The 19,032-nt window shown below is 38.7% G+C and overlaps 1 protein-coding gene across 4 annotated transcripts in view; it reads right to left on the bottom strand.

Annotated features, from left to right (window-relative positions):
- Window positions 1-19,032, bottom strand: part of LMNTD1 (lamin tail domain containing 1) — an 89,845-nt gene that overhangs the window by 31,780 nt on the left and 39,033 nt on the right. For 3 of the 4 annotated variants that reach the window (XM_076007552.1, XM_076007553.1, XM_076007554.1), the window contains 2 exons: window positions 6,536-6,654; window positions 1,603-1,802 (listed from right to left, as the gene is read on the bottom strand). In XM_076007552.1, the coding sequence (XP_075863667.1) occupies window positions 1,603-1,802; window positions 6,536-6,654 (319 nt within the window). Of the gene's footprint in view, window positions 1-1,602; window positions 1,803-6,535; window positions 6,655-8,494; window positions 9,434-19,032 lie in introns of those variants that run through there. The other variant, XM_012739549.3, reaches the window with a different exon arrangement.

Genomic DNA, 19,032 nt, shown 5'->3' with positions numbered 1-19,032 from the left:
TTGAGAAGAATTATTTGGAATTATATTAGTTGATTCCCAGTTAAATGAGTATTTACTTAATCCTTAAATTCCTTTGGGGAAGAATAATATACAGCATGCTTCTCAACAGCTCATCCTGAAGGATAAAAGCCTTTTTTTTTTCCAAAAGGAAAGAAGATATGTTAATTTTGGTCCCAATTGTTATTTCCTCTAGAACAACAGATGGTGGTGTAACAAGTTTCGGTGGACCTAGATATCTATATACAAGAAGCAGAATCCATAGTAGCTGAAGGAGAAGAACTACATCCCAATTCAGCTCCGATCTTGCAAACGGAAGCCACTATATTTTGGGGGTTTTCCCCCATTACTAGGAGCTTTTGTAGTTTAACCCAAGTAGAGAACATATGCCATATGATTTAATGCCAAATGATGGAAAAATCTTCCTCCTTGGATCTAAAATGTGTATTTGCATTTTTAAGCATATGGATTTTGATCATTGCTAAAGGTCAGTGTAAACTTTGGAGACTTCTTTGTACATTTATCTTAGTCATACAAACAAAAAACATAGGAAATATGACTATCATGGCAGTAGAACAAAACCCCATATAACACAGTGCCAAACCCTTAGGAAAATACCAGAAACAAAATGAAATATAGACAAGAGGAAGCCAGGCTGTAAATATCCACAGAATGTTAGAGAAACATGGAGACATCAGATAGTCATGGAAGTGTTTGCACTACCAGTTTTGAAACCTGTTAGTTGACTGGTAATTGAAATAAAGACCCCCAAATCTAGCCTATTCTCAAAGAATGTGATTACATGCATGTTCAGATTCACAATTAATTTTCATTGAGTATTTACTGAGGTGATTTTCATAAATATTTTAATGAGACCCAGAGATGATAAATATTTTACTCTGTGCCTTACATTGTAGAAGGATAGAAAAACAGTAGGTCATGTATTTATAAAGACAGTTGTGTTTTCAGTAAACTAAGAAAACATACCCTCAAAGATCTCTAAACATGGTAAGAAACAGACACCCAACAGTGTGAGTATTGCTGAGTACGTTGTTGACAACAGTCAAAACTTTACTTCTTCCTACCATAGTATTGTTTTCATTTTCCTCTCCTTCAAGTTCTCTTTATTGTTTTTCCCTTTTCTCTCTATCATTTTATTATCTACTTTATATTTCCTCTCTCTCTTATCTGTCTATCCTTTACTTGAGTCATAAATCTCCCAAAGGCACAAAATATCCAAGATGTTGCTTAATCCTTTCCAGTAGCTTTCAGAGGAAGGGCAGTTAATGCTATACATTGGAATTTTTAATTCTCTAGCAATTCTAGAGCATGTTAGCAGCCTACCTACCAACCACCAGGATAACTCAAGACATCTTAATTGTGGGGGTGATATATTTGGGCACATGCATTTATCTTGTCTGACTTTGACTCCAGTTCTAAAATTAATGATGACCACAGTTAAGTTACTATGTATTTGACATTAAGAAATTAGCATTATTTGGGACAAATAATGAAACATCATTCTGGCTGAGAGGCATAGAAAGAATCTATTGAAATATATGCTTTAAAAATAGCCTAAAAATATTGGAAACATATTTTGCTTACCTACGCTGCTACCTTTAGAAGTCAGTTGTCCAATCGTCGATACTGTTATACCACTAATCTGAGATGGATAGTAACTGAGAGGCCTTTCATCGGATGATGACTGTGAAAGTGTCAGAGGTGAAGAGCCTGAACCTGTCTTTGAGAAGAAATGTACTGAAGATGGTTTTAGCACTAGGGAATCTTCAGCTTTGTCTCTACTTCTGTGTACAAAAATAAAGTAAGAAAGTCAAAACAGCTATCAACGCAAGAAGCATGGCCTATCATTATTACCTAGGGTTCTGCTTTTCGTAGGTATAATGCATCTACCACAAACACAATAATATATTTCTCATTTTAATAATATAAATAAAATGCCAAAGTGTCAACTTATTACATGCTTTTCTCTTTTTATCTATTGAAACATTAATAAATTTTCATTGTAGATGATTTTTGAAAATGTGTAAAAGTAAAAAAAAGGAAAATGATCATTATAATGTCACCAACCAGACACTTCATCATCTCCTTCCGGGTTTTTCAATGTATTTTTCACTCAAAGTTGAGACTTTATAAGCAATTTATACCTCATTTTTATCACTTATTATATCATATTTCCCCTTTCCATTAACATAAAAACATTACTATATTAGCTCATTAAATATGAAATGTCTGATTTCAAATTAAAAGTATAGTTTATAATATCTCAAACAAAAAGCAGTACAATTAATCAAAGTATGTGCCTAAACCATCTACACGGTTTTGCCATCTCAACGGTAGCTTGTTTATGCCAGCAGCAAAGAAGCCTGAGAAGCGAGGGCGATGAAATCGTGAAAGGTGTTTTCCACAGCTTGTTGAGAATTGAATATTTTTCTTTATAAGAAGTGGTCCAAAGCCTGGAAGAAGTGGTAGTCAGTTGGTGCAAGGTCTGGTGAATACGGTGGATGACAGAGAGTTTCCAAGTCCAGCTTGTGTAGTTTGAGCAGCGTTGTTTATGAGACATGTGGTTGAGCATTGTCTTGCAAGGACTGGCCTGTCTCTAGGGACCAATCTCAGCTGCTTAATCACAAGCACCCTCATCGTTTCATCCAGCTGGTTGCAGTGACAACCGCTGTAATCGATTGACCAGGTTTCAGGAAGCTGTAGTGGATAATACCAGTGCTGGACCACAAACAGACACCATTAGCTTTTTTTGGTGAATATCGGGTTTGGACTGTGTTTCAGCTCTTTATTTTTATCCAACCATTGTGCAGAACACTAGCAATTGTCAAACAGAATCCCTTTTTCATCACACGTAACAATATGGTATAGAATTGGTTTACCTTTGTGTCGTGACAGCAAAGAAAGGTAAGCTTCGAGACTTTCAAGATGATTTCTCTTCTGACGCTTGTTTAATTCATGCAGTGCCCATCTATCCAGTTCCTTTACCTTGCCCATTTATTTCAAATAGTCCAATATTATTGAAATAGTAACATCAGATGTTGCTGCTAATTCATGCATAGGTTGAGATGAATTTGCTTCCACTATAGCTTTCAGCTCATCATTATTCACCTTGGTCTCAGGTCACCCACATGGTTCATTTTCACGATTAAAATAACCAGGACGAAACTTCTCAAACCATTGATGTACTGTGTGTTCATTAGCCACATCCTTCCCAAACACTTCGTTGATATTTTGAGCTGTCTGTACTGCATTGGTTCCATGACAGAACTCATATTCAAAAATAACACGAATTTTTGACTTATCCATGGTTTCACAAAAATTGCTCTAAAAAATATGACAGATAATCACAAGCCAAACCATGCATTTGAAAGAACGAGGATGTACCTTCACAATAAACATAAAACAAGAATGTCAAAGTAAAATGTCAGAGATATCAACTGTCAAACTTAGTACTTAAGAAAATTGGACATTTCATACTTAATAACCTGTTAAATATGTCATTGTTTCCTATACCTTTTTCCTTTAATTCCTATTGCTGCTTAACTAATTTTTCTATATTAATAAACATTCTAGACCAGGCGAGGTGGCTCACGCCTGTAATCCTAGCACTCTGGGAGGCTGAAGCGGGTGGATCGCTCAAGGTCAGGAGTTCAAAACCAGCCTGAGCAAGAGTGAGACCCCGTCTCTACTATAAACAGAAAGGAATTAATTGGCCAACTAAAAATACATAGAAAAAATTAGCCGGGTATGGTGGTGCATGTCTGTAGTCCCAGCTACTCGGGAGGCTGAGGCAGAAGGATTGCTTGAGCCCAGGAGTTTGAGGTTGCTGTGAGCTAGGCTGATGCCACGGCACTCACTCTAACCTGGGCAACAGAGTGAGACTCTGTCTCAAAATAAACAAACAAACAAACAAACAAACAAACATTCTATAGTTAATGTTTGCCTTCATATAAACTCTGTGTGTGTGGGGGGGAGGGAATGGCAGAAAAGAGGGAGAAGAAAGATAATTTTCTGGTGCTATGATTATAAGTAAATCTTACTGTGAACAAAGATTTTTCTATTTTTTTTAATAAATACAAAAGCATTTAGTTCACAGTCATTTGAATAAGGTCCCTATACTACAGTACAATTATTTTACAAGTTAAACAATACTCTTGTGATATGGATCATAAAAAGGCTTGTGACACTCCATTTTACGAGTCACATTGAGACTCTTCCCAATGACCTCAAAGCAAATCTTGTGTGTGTGCACCTATGTGTGTGCATGTGTGTGTGTGTGTGGGGGGGTGTTGTGTATGTGTGTTTAATGCTTAGATTATGAGCAAAGTACTGGAAACCAAAACCCTTTATCTCTCTGAAACACTGGACAAATAGCCAGTTCAACCATCCCCTTTCTGGGGGCCACATATGTATCCACTATAAGCAGGAGCTAAGCATTTTGCTTGCATGGATTATCTCCATTTTGATCTGTTCTCCAGAGCTCTTATAAAGTCAATTTATCCAGTCTCTAGTTTTTTTTGTTTTTCTTGTTGTTGTTTTTAAGTCTCCGTGGGAGAATGAGGGTCCGGAACTTCTTAGTCCACCATCTTGCTGACGTGACCCTCAATATCTTTGTTTACCAAGAGGTATTAACAATCATTTTGTTCTACAATTTGAAAGCTCCCTCATTAGAAATCTTGTATCTGGAGAGATTTGTGATCCAAATCCACCTGCTCTAAATGTACCTCTCAGAAGGCACAGACAGCTCAGGCAAATTTTTAAAATAATTAAATGGCATTGGCTTTGAAAATGTCGTTATTGGAAAATGGCATTATCACTGGCCCAGTGCTCAGTTAGCTTGCACACTTGCCATTCTGCTGACACCCAAGCACTCAGGTTTGTCAGAAAAGCTCTAACCCATGAAGGTATGCACTGGAGTCTAATTGTGGAGGTAGTGGGAAGGAGGTCACAGAGGTATTCATAAATCGTCAAATTACAAATATTTCATCTCTGTTCAATCCGAGACACGACTATATGACACGCCGTCTCCCTGACACTGACTACAACAAGCAAGGACAGTATTTTTCTCTTTTCACATCCCTTACATCTGGGTTTCATCATAGACTGGCTGTATCTTTTCAGCATGTTCATTTTATTAAGCTCCCAATTTTTTTCCTCCAGTAAAACAATAGCATTTCCAACTAAGTTGAATTCCACAAAAGATTCCCAGTAAGACTTTGTAAATGTTGCAGTCAGAGAAACCTGGCCCAGGGCCACAGGATGTTCTTATTTTTGTAGCTGAGTAAGGAATTTCTGATGACTGCACATATCTTTGGAAGAGCTGAAAGAGTTCAGGAACAAACTCATGTGATACAGCCTACCCTCTGAACTCTCCACTTGCCTACCTATTCAACTCCTTTTGGAGAGATTTTTCTTGATGCCTAATTAGTTTTCCCCTTAGCATAAGGAATTTTCCAAACTCCTTGGTATTTTGCTCCCTCTGTAATTGATTAGCACGAAACCAGTGGCAGTTACTAAAGCTCAGTTCCAGCATTTCAGGGTTAATTTGGGAGGGACTTCATTGGTAATACCAATGACAATAATTTCTCAGAGGACCTTTAAGAACAACTATTTAAAAGATGGATTTGGAATGAATAGTAAACACAGGACATCTAGGTCCAAAGTAACAGTAGCTCTAAATTATGTATACTCAATACTATAAATATCTATTTTTTTTTTTTTTTTGAGACAGAGTCTCACTTTGTTGCCCAGGCTAGAGTGAGTACCATGGCATCAGCCTAGCTCACAGCAACCTCAGACTCCTGGGTTCAAGTGATCCTATTGCCTCAGCCTCCCGAGTAGCTGGGACTACAGGCATGCACCACCATGCCCAGCTAATTTTTTGTATATATATTTTTAGTTGGTCAATTAATTTCTTTCTATTTATAGTAGAGACGGGGTCTCGCTCTTGCTCAGGCTGGTTTCGAACTCCTGACCTAAAGCAATCCGCCAGCCTCGGCCTCCCAGAGTGCTAGGATTACAGTTGTGAGCCACTATGCCTGGCCTAAATATCTATTTTTTAAAAAAACACTGGAAAACCAATGCTAATGCTTTAGTTGATAGAATGTCTTAGTAGTAGTAGTAAAAATAGGGAGCTGTAATTTTATAAAACATCCCTACAGACATTTTTAAAACCAAAATTCTGGTAATTTTTTGTCCCTGAGTCAGCAAAATAGTTCTGAAGAGGCTGTCTACAAATTGCCTTATGATGCTGAATGGAAACTTTGGACTCTTAACTCGGTCTTATATGATGGAGATCTGTCAGGATGAACTGTTCTATTATGGAAGGACTAGAACCGCATAAAACAGTGTTTGGGGAAATAGTTGTATGCTATAGTTCATTATTTTTATTAAATTTGTGGAATCTCTTCTAGTTCTAACCACTTCATAAGATGAAACAAAAGAGATCAAGCACTCCATCAATATCCCTCTAAAACTCAGACCCTCATCCTCATCTTCTCGCATTTGTGCTTCTTACTGCTTTTGTTTCTCCACTTCATCTTTCTTTTTGTGGGCTTCATGCTGCGGGGCCTTTGAAGCTTCCTGAATGTCTTGTCTGTCTTTCATCTTGGCTACAAGGGAAGTCTCTTTTCTTTCCTAGGAAACAGATCATGACATCAGGCAATGAATATAGCTGACATTCAAGGCAGGGTTTCTTTTTAAAGTGACCTCACCTGTTAATCCAGCTGCCTTCAAGCACCTGCCAGATCTAATAATTTCTTTACCAAGCTGCTGCCAGAACCAGAATTCTCTTGTAAATACGTAAGTAACAACATAGTCAATACTGACACTGGCTCAGGATATTAGACAAAGCACGGTGAAGGTGTATAGCAGTTACTTGAAGAAGCTCAAGAGACAGGACAGTAACCTAACCTGGCAAAGAGACCTTTGTGACTACAGCTTTCACATCTGGCCAACACTGCCCCTTAGAACTATGAGGTAATGTCTCCATAGTTACAAAGTTCCAGTCTCTGAACAATTACCATGTTGATGCTGCACCTGCTTTGCAGTTTGCAGACATTAAATAACGTAACCTGCTTTTAGGAGAGCCACATCTCTTACCAGATAGACTTTGCCACCAAAATGTTTAATATCTTATTTTGAATTTCTAAATGTCAAAGCCAGTAGATAAACATCAGGGGAATTAATTACAGATCCTTCCTTCCTTCCTTCCTTCCTTCCTTCCTTCCTTCCTTCCTTCCTTCCTTCCTTCCTTCCTCCCTCCCTTCCTCCCTCCCTCCTTCCCTTCCCTTTTCCCTTCCCTTTTCCCTTCCCTTCTTTTCCCTTTTCCCTTCCCTTCCCTTCCCTTCCCTTTTCCCTTCCCTTTTCCCTTCCCTCTCCCTTCCCTTCCCTTCTCCCTTTTCCCTTCCCTTCCCTTCCCTTCCCTTCATTTCCCTTTTCCCTTCCCTTCCCTTTTCCCTTCCCTTTTCCCTTTTCCCTTCCCTTTCCTTCCCTTCCCTTTTCCCTTCCCTTCCCTTTTCCCTTCCCTTCCCTTCCCTTTCCTTTCCCTTCCCTTTTCCCTTCCCTTTCCTTCCCTTCCCTTCCCTTCCCTTCCCTTCCCTTCCCTTCCCTTCCCTTTTCCCTTCCCTTTTCCCTTCCCTTTTCCCTTCCCTTCCCTTTTCCCTTCCCCTTCCCCTTCCCCTTCCCCTTCTCCCTTCCCTTCCCTTCCCTTCCCTTCCCTTCCCTTCCCTTCCCTTCCCTTCCCTTCCCTTCCCTTCCCTTCCCTTCCCTTCCCTTCCCTTCCCTTCCCTTCCCTTCCCTTCCTTCTTTTAACAAATGTTTGAAAACATGGAAACAGGCAGCAGGAATAGAAACCATAAAATTTTAATGCATAAAGAATCCTATCAGTAGAAATAGTAAAATCAAAGCCAGAAAACTTAAATCCTTCTCCTAGTTATGCCAGTAGCATGATTTAGAAAAAAAAATCACTTAATTCAGTTTCTATTCTATATAAAAAACCCACACTTAATGTTTCATGATAATGATGGCATGAGAACAAAATTATCAAATACGAGAGTACATGATTCTACAGAGTGATAAGATATATTAATGTTGATGACTATTGGATGAGTTCATTCAACAAATATTTAAGGAACATCTACTATGTACCAGGAACTGGCTAGGTACTATGAATAAACAATTCCTGCTTTAAGCAATAATAATAAAATATCTTCTCATCTAGATTTGAAAATTGTTTCCATCCTGGAATGATGAACAGTATTTAAATACAAAAGACAATAAAGTGACTTTTAATACATCCAAAAAAAAAGACGAGGAGTATATCACCCAATAAGGTGAGTATAAATCACAGTTCCTTATCAGCATTATGGGCCAATTATGAAAATATACCACCAGGAGATTTACAAATATGTACTTATGTTTAGAAAAGAATTAAAAATGGATTTATCATTCCATGCCACTATCTCAGTGTCCCTACCTGTACCAGTCTGGATGGTTTCCCAGCTGTTAACAATTTCTCAACTTGAAGTGCATATATTACTATGAAGTCATTATGACTTCATTTGTTGTATCAGAGAGCCTATTCATATTTTCCAACATAGTTTAGAGAAATAAAATCCTGTCAGCTGAGAAAAATTTTTGAAGCCTTTAAATTTGTGAATGTTTCAATATTTATTCCCCATATGGGATATTTTTCTTATTTCCTTTCCCAAAATTATTGCATGTATGCAATGAAAACCAATTTCCTCTTTTGCTGCTGCTCAAACTAATTGAGTGGTTTACAACAGGAGACTAAGTGAACCATAGGGGACATTTTATAACTATGAAAGGACATTGATAAAGATTTGGGTGGGGCACTAGTGTCATTTAGCAGACAGGAGCCAGAGATGCTAGACTTTCTGCAATGTGGCAGATAATCCAACCCTACTTGAAAGAATTTTTCCACATACCACATGACTTTTCAGACATTCCTGCAGGTGGAAAATAGATTATAATTATCTGAGCCTAAAGCCTAGCTCCATATTTGATATGGCTACAAAATATTTTTGTAGTTTTAATAAATACCAAATTTTCCAGGAGGTAACTATTGTTAAAATTGAGGGAAGATTGTATATTGATTTGTTCAGACCTTTTCCAAGAAGACTGTATAATGATTTGTTCAGACCCTTTCTAAGAGTTGTTTATCAGTTTGGAAAAAGATCACATCATCAATGGCAATACCACTTAGTAGTATTCATGTGGTTGGTTGATATAATTTACCTGATACAGATGATAACAGTAGCAATAACACCAACAACAGCAGCAAAATCAACCTGAATCTGACAAATTCTCTACCTTGCATTTAATACAGAGGACAGAAGGGCACTTTAGCTAACAGATTAAGAGATTTAAAAGACAATTTTTAGGTGTGATATGGTATATGATTGTGTCTTTTTAAGACTACTTATAGAGATAAATACAAAAACATTTATAGATAAAATAGTATGTCATCTGAATTTGCTTCAAATTAATACAGAAGGTGTGGAGCAGATGGGGATATATTAACAGATGAAAAAGATGGGCCATGATTTGTAATTGTGGAAGCTGTTAGAAATATATGGAGAGTCATTATACATTATGACTATTTTTTGCTATAAATGTTTGAAATTCTCAGGAGTAAAAAGACTAAAACAGAAGGATGAGTTTGGGATGCACAGACTTCAGACACTGATTGCATCATCATCACGAGGCTGTCCCCAGCCCAGGAAGGACAAAGTCAGGAAGGGGAGCAGCAGACACACTGCTGGGGAGGTGTGACATTGTTTACACGGGTCTTTCACCACAGCTCTAGAAGATGGGAGGTTCATCATTTTCCAAAGGAGGAAGTGGAAGTTCAGGGAGATTAAATACCTCTCTCTAGGCTATACGGCCAGTAAACGGCAGAGTTGGGACAGTCTCGTCCATCTGTTACAAAGACACCTTTATTATACTGTTTCTGTTTTAATTCCTGTCCAGTATCTTCCTAACTCCCTCTGCGGTCATTGCCAAACACTCTTCCACTCCTGCACCAGCTTTATCCTGTTCTTTCTCTGCTCTCGTGTCAAGACACACTCTCTCCCTGGCTTCCTGGCCCTCTGTCATTTCTCATTGGACTTGCCCACTGTGGGGAAAATACCAGAATTTTGCATGGGGAATTGAAGCCCCATGAAAGTTGATATATCAAAATAGGACGATGAAAACTGGGTTTCATGTTGTGAGCTTTCTACTTTAAGAAAAAAGTAAAACTGACAAAGTTCCATATTCTGCAATTTAAAAAACAGGCAAAATATTACATATACACAATGTTTACAAATCTGAAGAATACAAAAAACTGGCTTTATACATTTTAGTCCTCTCTGTCTCTGCATATGGGGAACATTTGAACAGCAATGGATTTTATTAAATTGGTAATACAAATAAAATGTCTCGTGCCAATGAAGGCTGTATATATAAAGAGAATTTTCCTCCCTTCTCAGGCCATGGGTAATATGCAGTTAAGTGATATTCAGTTTAGGATTACAGTTTAAAACATGATGACATGCTCTATTATTTAAGATTCAAAGAGTTTGGAATATAATTGTAGAACTATAATTTCAGATTTGTACCCACATAAAACTAGTATAAATTCATATTATAAAACATCCTGCTAGTCTAACAATGTACTAGGGCAATTCATTTCCTTCCTACAGATCCACATGTAAATAACGCCGCTTCTAACCGAGATGCTATCATTTTACTTTGAAGTTAGGGTCACATGGAGGTCTTACTGGAGGTGTTCTAAGAACTGCTAAAGGATCATTTATTGGGAGATTCAAGTTTCAGGTAGTTCATTCAAAGTAATCGTCCTAGGCCTTCCAAATCACAAAATTCTGTTGCAAAAGAACACTAAGAGATCTTAGATCTGCATTCATGATGCCACAGTGTCAAACAATGGTTTGAATCCTCAGACATATCAATTTTAGCAATGATTCATAAATAACTGCATAGTTACTTGACCCTTAGATTACATGTATTTTAAGCATTGCCTTTATTCATGAATCTCTTCTATTCATACACTTTAGAGGAACATAGTACTTATTTTTCTAAGTTAGGATACCTGAGACTTGTTCAGGGGACAGAGATATATAGCATTTGATTTTATTTGGAGAATACCATGTTCTCTGTAGGATGGTTTTTTTTTTTTTTTTTTTTTTTGAGACAGAGTCTCACTTTGTTGCCCAGGCTAGAGTGAGTGCTGTGGCGTCAGCCTAGCTCACAGCAACCTCAAACTCCTGGGCTCCAGTGATCCTTCTGCCTCAGCCTCCCGGGTAGCTGGGACTACAGGCATGCGCCACCATGCCCGGCTAATTTTTTATATATATATCAGTTGGCCAATTAATTTCTTTCTATTTATAGTAGAGACGGGGTCTGGCTCTTGCTCAGGCTGGTTTTGAACTCCTGACCTTGAGCAATCCGCCCGCCTCGGCCTCCCAAGAGCTAGGATTACAGGCGTGAGCCACAGCGCCCGGCCTACTGTAGGATGTTTTTTAAAAAAATACAAATCAATAAATTTTTATTTCACCTATACACTATTATATATATTTTTACTAGCAAAAAGAAATCTACCTTATATTATTTGTATGCCATATGAACTCATAACCACCAGTGCACATGTCTTAAAATAATATAAAACACCCAACAAACTGTTGAACCAAGAGCATACGGTTGATTTTCAGTTTTCCTATTGATATGAATTTGCAATTTCATTTTCTTATGTTATACACTGGCAACCTCTAGCAGAAAAGTTGTCTGGAACCAAAGATTTGTGAAACATTATTGGAGAACAACTTGAATTGAAAAAATTCTATCCATGATCTTTTTCTCCCTCTGGATAAAGTCATTATTCAATATAACAACTGAATGTAGACTCTCTATAGCTCAGGGAACACTAGCGCCTCATAGGAACACTGGTTAAAATATATAAAAATTTTAACCTATATGAGAGGCATTGGATTAAAGGAGTAAGAAGGAGTTATTAGTAATAGAAGCCTGAGCTTGAGCCCTACCAATGCTTCGGGCACAAACACAAAACTGTATGGAGCCCGACCAAGCTCAGTGTGGAAACATACCCAGGCAGGGAGGGACCTCAACCCTGCCTTCTCTTCCTCCCTAGTTACTGCGAGTATAACAAATTTGATCAGTGGTAGCTACTGTTATTATTATTCATTATTGATAATAGCAATAGGTGGCAAAGGGGGATTAATTATTCTTGAGAAATTCCATGAAACTATCTACAGAATGAAGTCGTTTTAATTATTCTCCTGACAATTTGAAGTGTAAACAAATTTAAGTTGGCAAATAGGAATGTTTCCCTCTATGTGCAAACAAGAGAATAGAAAAATTTGGGATGATTCTAGGGATACTAAAGATACTGAGGTTTGAGTTCTGTCTTTTGTAAGAGAAGGACACTTCTAACCTTCACTAAGGAACAGGAAAGAGACCACTGGGGTGGATAATATAGTGTCTGAAATTACATTGTGTTGTTGGTTTGAAACCTTATATATAAGAAAAAGGCCTCTGAGATGGAATGAGAAAATTCATGCAGTGTTAGGAAACTGAACTCTCTAAAAGACCTTTGGCTAGATATGGATTAGTCTGCTGCAGAAGAAAGACAAGCTAGACATTTTTATTCACTAGAAATTTTCTTTAGCTGGTCTATTATTCTTAGTTTTGTTGTTACTGTTCTGTGTTTGCTTTTCTGAGTAAATGCTTTTACAATTCAGAGTCAGCCATGCTTGATAGTGAATAAATATTATTATACTACTACAGCTATCATTTATCATGTTTCTTATTTGTGTTAAGGTCTCTACATATATTATTTCATCCTTATAATGATGTATTACTATCTATCTTTCACAAATGAGGAAATTGATGTCTATAGCAGCAGTCAGGTAATTGCCCAGGGTCACACTGGAGTTCAGGTCTGTCTGACATTAGAGGCTGTATTCTCAACCATGACATTATCCCATTCCCTGCAAAATATGAACACCACCATTCACAAGGCAATGGAACAGATACTCTATAACACATAAACATGTCAGACGTGTTCCTCGCTCTTCTAGAATTTATCCTTTAGAAGAAATGAAAGTATCCATGAGTATCAACAATAAATAAATATAATGCATGACAGAATGTGATAAGAATCAAAAAGGAATGATTTGGCAAGAACTGGAATAACTCAGGAAGGAGTTACTTTGTGCGGTTAGGAAAGACTTCATGGAAAAAGTAACATATGGGTGGACCTCAAAAGTTGGATAGGATTTCAAAAGGCAGAGAACAGGAAGGAAGGCATTTCACAACTTACTCCTTCATGCATGCATTCACTCGACAAATACTCATATTAAGTGTCTGCGGTGGCTAGGCAGGGTTATGTGTACTTTCCTGGCATGCATCAAGATGCAGGGGCAGGAAGGACAAATAGAGATGGCAGAGGCGTAGTAATTGGCAAGGCAGCAAGATGGCGTGGATGGGCAGAGCGAAGCAGAGCCAGAGAGACAGGTAAGACCAGACAGGCTACGGACAGCCTTGCACATAGGCCCAGGAGTTGAATGCATTCCCAGTATGCATGATGCAACCATTTAATTGTTCCTAATGGATTAATAATTTAGATGAATTACAGGATACCAAAAGAAACTGTTGCTATCCTAGTCTGTTCTCCTGTGGGCGCCTCTGGAAGTAATCTCTTTAAAAGATCCTCTAGTTACTAGTACATTAATATTATAAGCAATAACTTGCACACTATGAGGAACGTCCTCTTTATTAGTTCAGTTAGAGTAAAATTCATTCTGCTGTTGTTATTAGGAATAGATAGAAGTAAATGCTGGGCAACATTAACAAATCATGTTTAACAGTTTGCCCAGGGCCAACTTTACCAGCCTGCGACCTGTGCAACCACACGGGGCCCCATGCACAGTAGGGCTCCATGCATGGCTTAATGATCTGCTGATACTATTTTAAAATTCTTCATAATTTCTTAACAAGGTGTCCCACAAATTATATAACTAGCTCTGAGTAGACCAGTTTTCAAATTGGCACCTAAGGAGACAAATTATCTCAGCAAATGGAAACGAAAAACAAATTGAGTTATTTAGGAAATTAAGGTAAGTGACACTCCTAAAAACAAAAGATTTGAAAAGATTTACGATCTCATATTTATGTGAAATGACTTTCAGCTCCGGTCACCAAGGGAATTTCTGTAAATATAAGAAAGGTGGCAATGGCACGAATGAGGCCAGCATCCCCTCAGGCTTTTGAGCCAGACAGGGCTCCTTCATTGATCTGCTGTAGGAGCTTATGTAAAATAACTTGCCTAGGTTTCAATTTCCTCTTCTGTAAAATGGGGAAAATGAGTACTGTTATAAGAATTTGATATAAACTATATAACTAGGGATTCAAAAACCTGTGTGTATTATTCACATCATCCATTTTATTGACCTTAATGCTAAAAAAATTTTTTCGCTTCTCTTATATATTCAGAGAGTATTGGGACTTAATTTTATTTAGTGCAAATGGCAACGGCATTTATACATGAGTCTGTATAAAGATTTGATGGAATACAAAAATGATTTTTTATATTCTTTCCAAAGTATAAATACAAATTAAAATCCTGTTCGGGTACTTAGATGTGTACAGAAATCCCTGACTTTCATAGTATTGCTAGTCTAATGAAGTAGGAACATAGATGATCCCAATTAGCAAACAATCCAAACTTGCAACGTTGAATCCTGCACGGTTACATTGGGGAGAAGGAGTAAAAAGGGGAGAGAGTTGAGAGTACTGATAGACATACCATGTGGCATGAAATATTAATAGAAGCAGTAAGACAGCAGAAAATCAGAGGTTGCAAACTTGCAACAAAGATTTAAAAATCAAAAAAGAAAACCTCTCTCTCTGAACTACTGTGCTAGCATATTTCCTTCCTTCCTTCCTTCCTTCCTTCCTTCCTTCCTTCCTTCCTTCCTTCCTTCCTTCCTTCCTTCCTTCCTTCCTTCCTTCCTTCCTTCCTTCCTTCCTCCCTCTCTTTTTCTTTAGGGAAACAAGTGTTGTGCTATTTTCATTTCTGTACTGCTCATGCATATTTACCACTGTGATGTGTTTTCTTCCCTCATGGATAGATCACACGGGCTCTCGGGGATCCAAATGACTTCCTAGTAGATCCATCTAATGGCCTTGATCCTCAGTCTCCTTTCCTGAGCACTGATGTGATTGATCACTCTTCTATCTGCACGTTCTCCTGTTTCTGTGTGTTATCACTCTCTCTTGTCCTTCCCCTCCAAATTCTCTTCCATCTCCTCTTCCTCCTTTTTATCTGCAAGTTCAGAAGATTCCCTTGTTATCAGTCCTTGACCTTTCTTGTGTGTGTTGGTTTTGGCTTTTCCTATTAAATTCATCAATCTCACTCCTTTTCATATCTTAAACCATTACATCTTCTTGGCTCCAAAATCTATAGCTTATATTTTCCTCTTGAAGTCTAGTCTAGCAATTCCAACTAGTTGCCTACTGTATGTCCCCAATGTTTCCAACGCTTCTCAGCCATGTCTAACTATTAGGGCTTCCCTAAAGGACATAGAGCCCAGCATGGCCTAGAATTAATGAGAATTCAGGCTGGCAGGAGATAGTAGCTACTGGTGAGCAAAGAAGGTCTAGAAATAACAATCTTGTGACTTCCCCATGCCTGAGGTCCGAGTGCTTCGAAATGAATAGAGCCTCAAATTGGCCGGTAGCATAACATGTCAGTGAAAGACAGAAAAAACCGCCAACTCCCACCCAGAACACTGTTTGGCTGGTCCTTCTGCCTGGGACTGTGATGCCCATTTTTTCTGCCAGTTTACTGGGGGTGGAATGGAGAGTATCCTTGTTAAATGTCAATTTTGTTCCCTAGGAAACGGGCAACTCGTAATGGGGCAGAGCTGCCTTCTTAGCCTAAGTCAATCCTTTTCCCTGTGGCTTGATTTTGCTTTTTACTTCTATCATCAGGCCCTGAAAGGTCTTCTCTGATGGCAGTTAGTTTTCACCTTCCACATGAGTCTCTGTGCTGTGACGATCCCCTTTGGTACATCATGGGACCTGCCTGAACTGGACATGAGTTTGCACGCCCCCCACCCCATCCAGACCCTATCTAAGACTATTTAGCCCTCCAAGGAGACTCTATCCTTGATGTTCAGAACTTCTATGAACCTACGACTATTGATTACAGCTCAGACCCTGCTTGGCTCTTCCCTAAGCCCTTTCTCAACTAGCATAGCCAATGTCACTGTAACAGAACAGGTGCCCACCTCCCACACACATGGAGGGGTAAGACTGACAGCGGGAAGTATGTAACAGAGACAGTGGCCTGAAAAGAATGGCAAAAATGTTTTCTGTCTCTTTAAAACCTCACCTATTCTTTTTGAGAACTACAACCTGCATCCCTGTCTCAGGGCAGTGGTTGGTGGGAGGGGGGGGATGTCTTTTATTCTTCATGCTACAGGAGATGGCTCAGGGGAACTGTCCATGAGAGTAGAGGTCCAGGAGGTCCGGGTGGGCCTCCCAGGTGGGTGGAGGTCCCGAGATTGTCTTTGCTGAGATTATCTTTGCCAGAGATGGAACAGATTACAATATAGGCTAAAGCTGAAAACCCACCCTTTGAAAGCTCTGCATTTCTACTTACGATTAGGAAAATTGGTACTTTAAGATGGGAGTCTGCCATTTTCCTCATTTGTCAGCAAATTAATAAATTTCTCTTTCCTTCTCCTCAAACTGCTTGTCCTCATTCTTCTAATGCAGATTTGGGGAAAAGTGCAGAGCTTTCAGTAACATCAGGGCATTTATAATTAAGCTCCTGAGGAGAGAACTTGATGTTCCATATTCCCTCCTGTTTATTTTTTCTTCTTCTATTATCACTTTCTCCCAGAGACCCAATACTTAAATCACTTCTTCATCTTTGAGGAATCTTTCTCCTTTTGTTACTCTAAAATAAACCATTTACTGGGTTATTTTATTCTACTTCCATGGTAACTCCCATTTGTTCCTCCACTACCTAGTTCAAACAAAGTATTCAAGAGTATTTTATTCTCTTGTGACTTGCCTTGACCCATGCAATCCTCTAACCAAAATAATCTAAGTAGTGTAGTGTCTTGGTATGTGCCCCCTGCTTTCCCACTTTCCTGTCTTTGGCCTGACTATTTCCACTGAGGAGCGACATTCTTCCCCCCCACACTGCTTCTCACTCTAAAGATCTATTCATTTCTCAAAGCCAGTTTTTCCCATCTGTGAAATGGAATTAGTACCTATTTCATAGAGGATTAAATAAATCTAACTAAGGCACTTTAAGTGGCAGTGATGTTATTATTTTTATTGTTAATATTAATATCATTAGCGCTGCCCTCCTTTCATAAAATGTTTTCTGATTCTCCCCAAACTAGAAATGATCTCTTTCCCTCCAGAATATCCATGGGGCACACTTTCCATTCCTTCCTCTGGCATCATCACTTTCTATACTATATGACAGTTATTTAATACTTTTGCAAATGCCTTATCTAATTATATTATATTAGATAAGCTCCCTGAGGTCAGGGACCATTCCTTGAGCATCTTTGTTCCCTCTGCAGTGCACAGAATAGATGCCTTATAAGGATTTGCAATAGGAAGGAACAAAATCACCACAGTGATAATTATGGTTTTATTACAACTTTACTCACAAATTGCACCTTGTTGAAATTACAAATTAACAAATCCCATTATACCTACAAATTACATAGTGAATCATTCATCTGGAGAGTGATTACCTGGCTCTCTGAGAGGTGCTGGCAGGCTCTAAATGACAGGCAAAGACCTGAAGAAGGCGGCGCTGCTGCTCAGAAAAGTAAGAAACCTGGAAGACTTTTGTCCCTGGGGAAACTTTTCAATTCTAATATCGAATTTCTTCCCTTTTTTTTGGCTGCAAGAAGCATCACTATTTTATAAACTACCAAGAAAAAAAAGCCCCAAATAAGGATTCTAATAGGGGGCTCTAGCATAGAGCTGGGACCTCCAACGGACAACTTGTATTTCTCAACCTTTTGCACTGGGAGGAGGGAGAAAAGAAAAATCTCGCCTGAGATTTTGAACCATAACTCATTACTCACATAGGCATGAGGTCTGAATACATGCTACCAGTGTGATCAAACACCTCAGGAAGAGAATTTCATTTGAAGTGGTCTCAGGTTGGTAGTGGCTCTAGTTAACTGTTGGAAATAAATGCTTCTATAAGAAATTCAATCCAGGACAACAGCAATGCCATAAGGTACCACTGATTGTACAATGCATTACAATTTCAGAGGCGTTAGATTGTAGGAAAATGCCATCTTAGAATTAATGCTGTATGTTGTTTCCATTAAGGACAGAGAAGGTCTGCAAATAACTCAATGGGGAAGATATAAAATGAAAATAAACCTCTCCTTTTTTGACATTTTGACCAGGCCAATTGCCTCAATTCCAGTGACTGGTTAGGTAATAAACCTAAACTTTATTTTTTGAGTTCAGAAAAGAAATTCTGAGACCAGGTGTGGTGACTCATGCCTGTAATCCTAGCATTCTGGGAGGCCGAGAAGGGAGGATCGTTTGAGCTCAGGAGTTCAAGACCAGCCTGAGCAAGAGCGAGACCCTGTCTCTACTAAAAAAAAAAAAAAAAAAAAAAAAATAGAAATTAGCTGGACAACTAAATATATATATATATATATATAGAAAAAATTAGCCAAGCATGGTGGCACATGCCTGTAGTCCCAGCTACCCAAGAGGCTGAGGCAGGAGGATTGCTTGAGCCCAGGGGTTTGAGGTTGCTGTGAGCTAGGCTGATGCCACAGCACTCACTCTAGCCTGGGCAACAGAGTTAGACTCTGTCTCAAAAAAAAAAAAAAGAGAGAGAGAGATTCTGAGTGGGTGGGGCAGTTCAGGGTCTGGTCCCATTGCCCTGGGAAGGAGAGGATGTGGGTTTGGGAG

The sequence above is a fragment of the Microcebus murinus genome, chromosome 10, assembly GCF_040939455.1.
Source record: "Microcebus murinus isolate Inina chromosome 10, M.murinus_Inina_mat1.0, whole genome shotgun sequence".
Lineage (NCBI taxonomy): Eukaryota > Metazoa > Chordata > Mammalia > Primates > Cheirogaleidae > Microcebus > Microcebus murinus.
The sequence above is the reverse complement of the archived record's forward strand: the minus strand, read 5'-3'. Positions and strand labels throughout refer to the sequence as shown.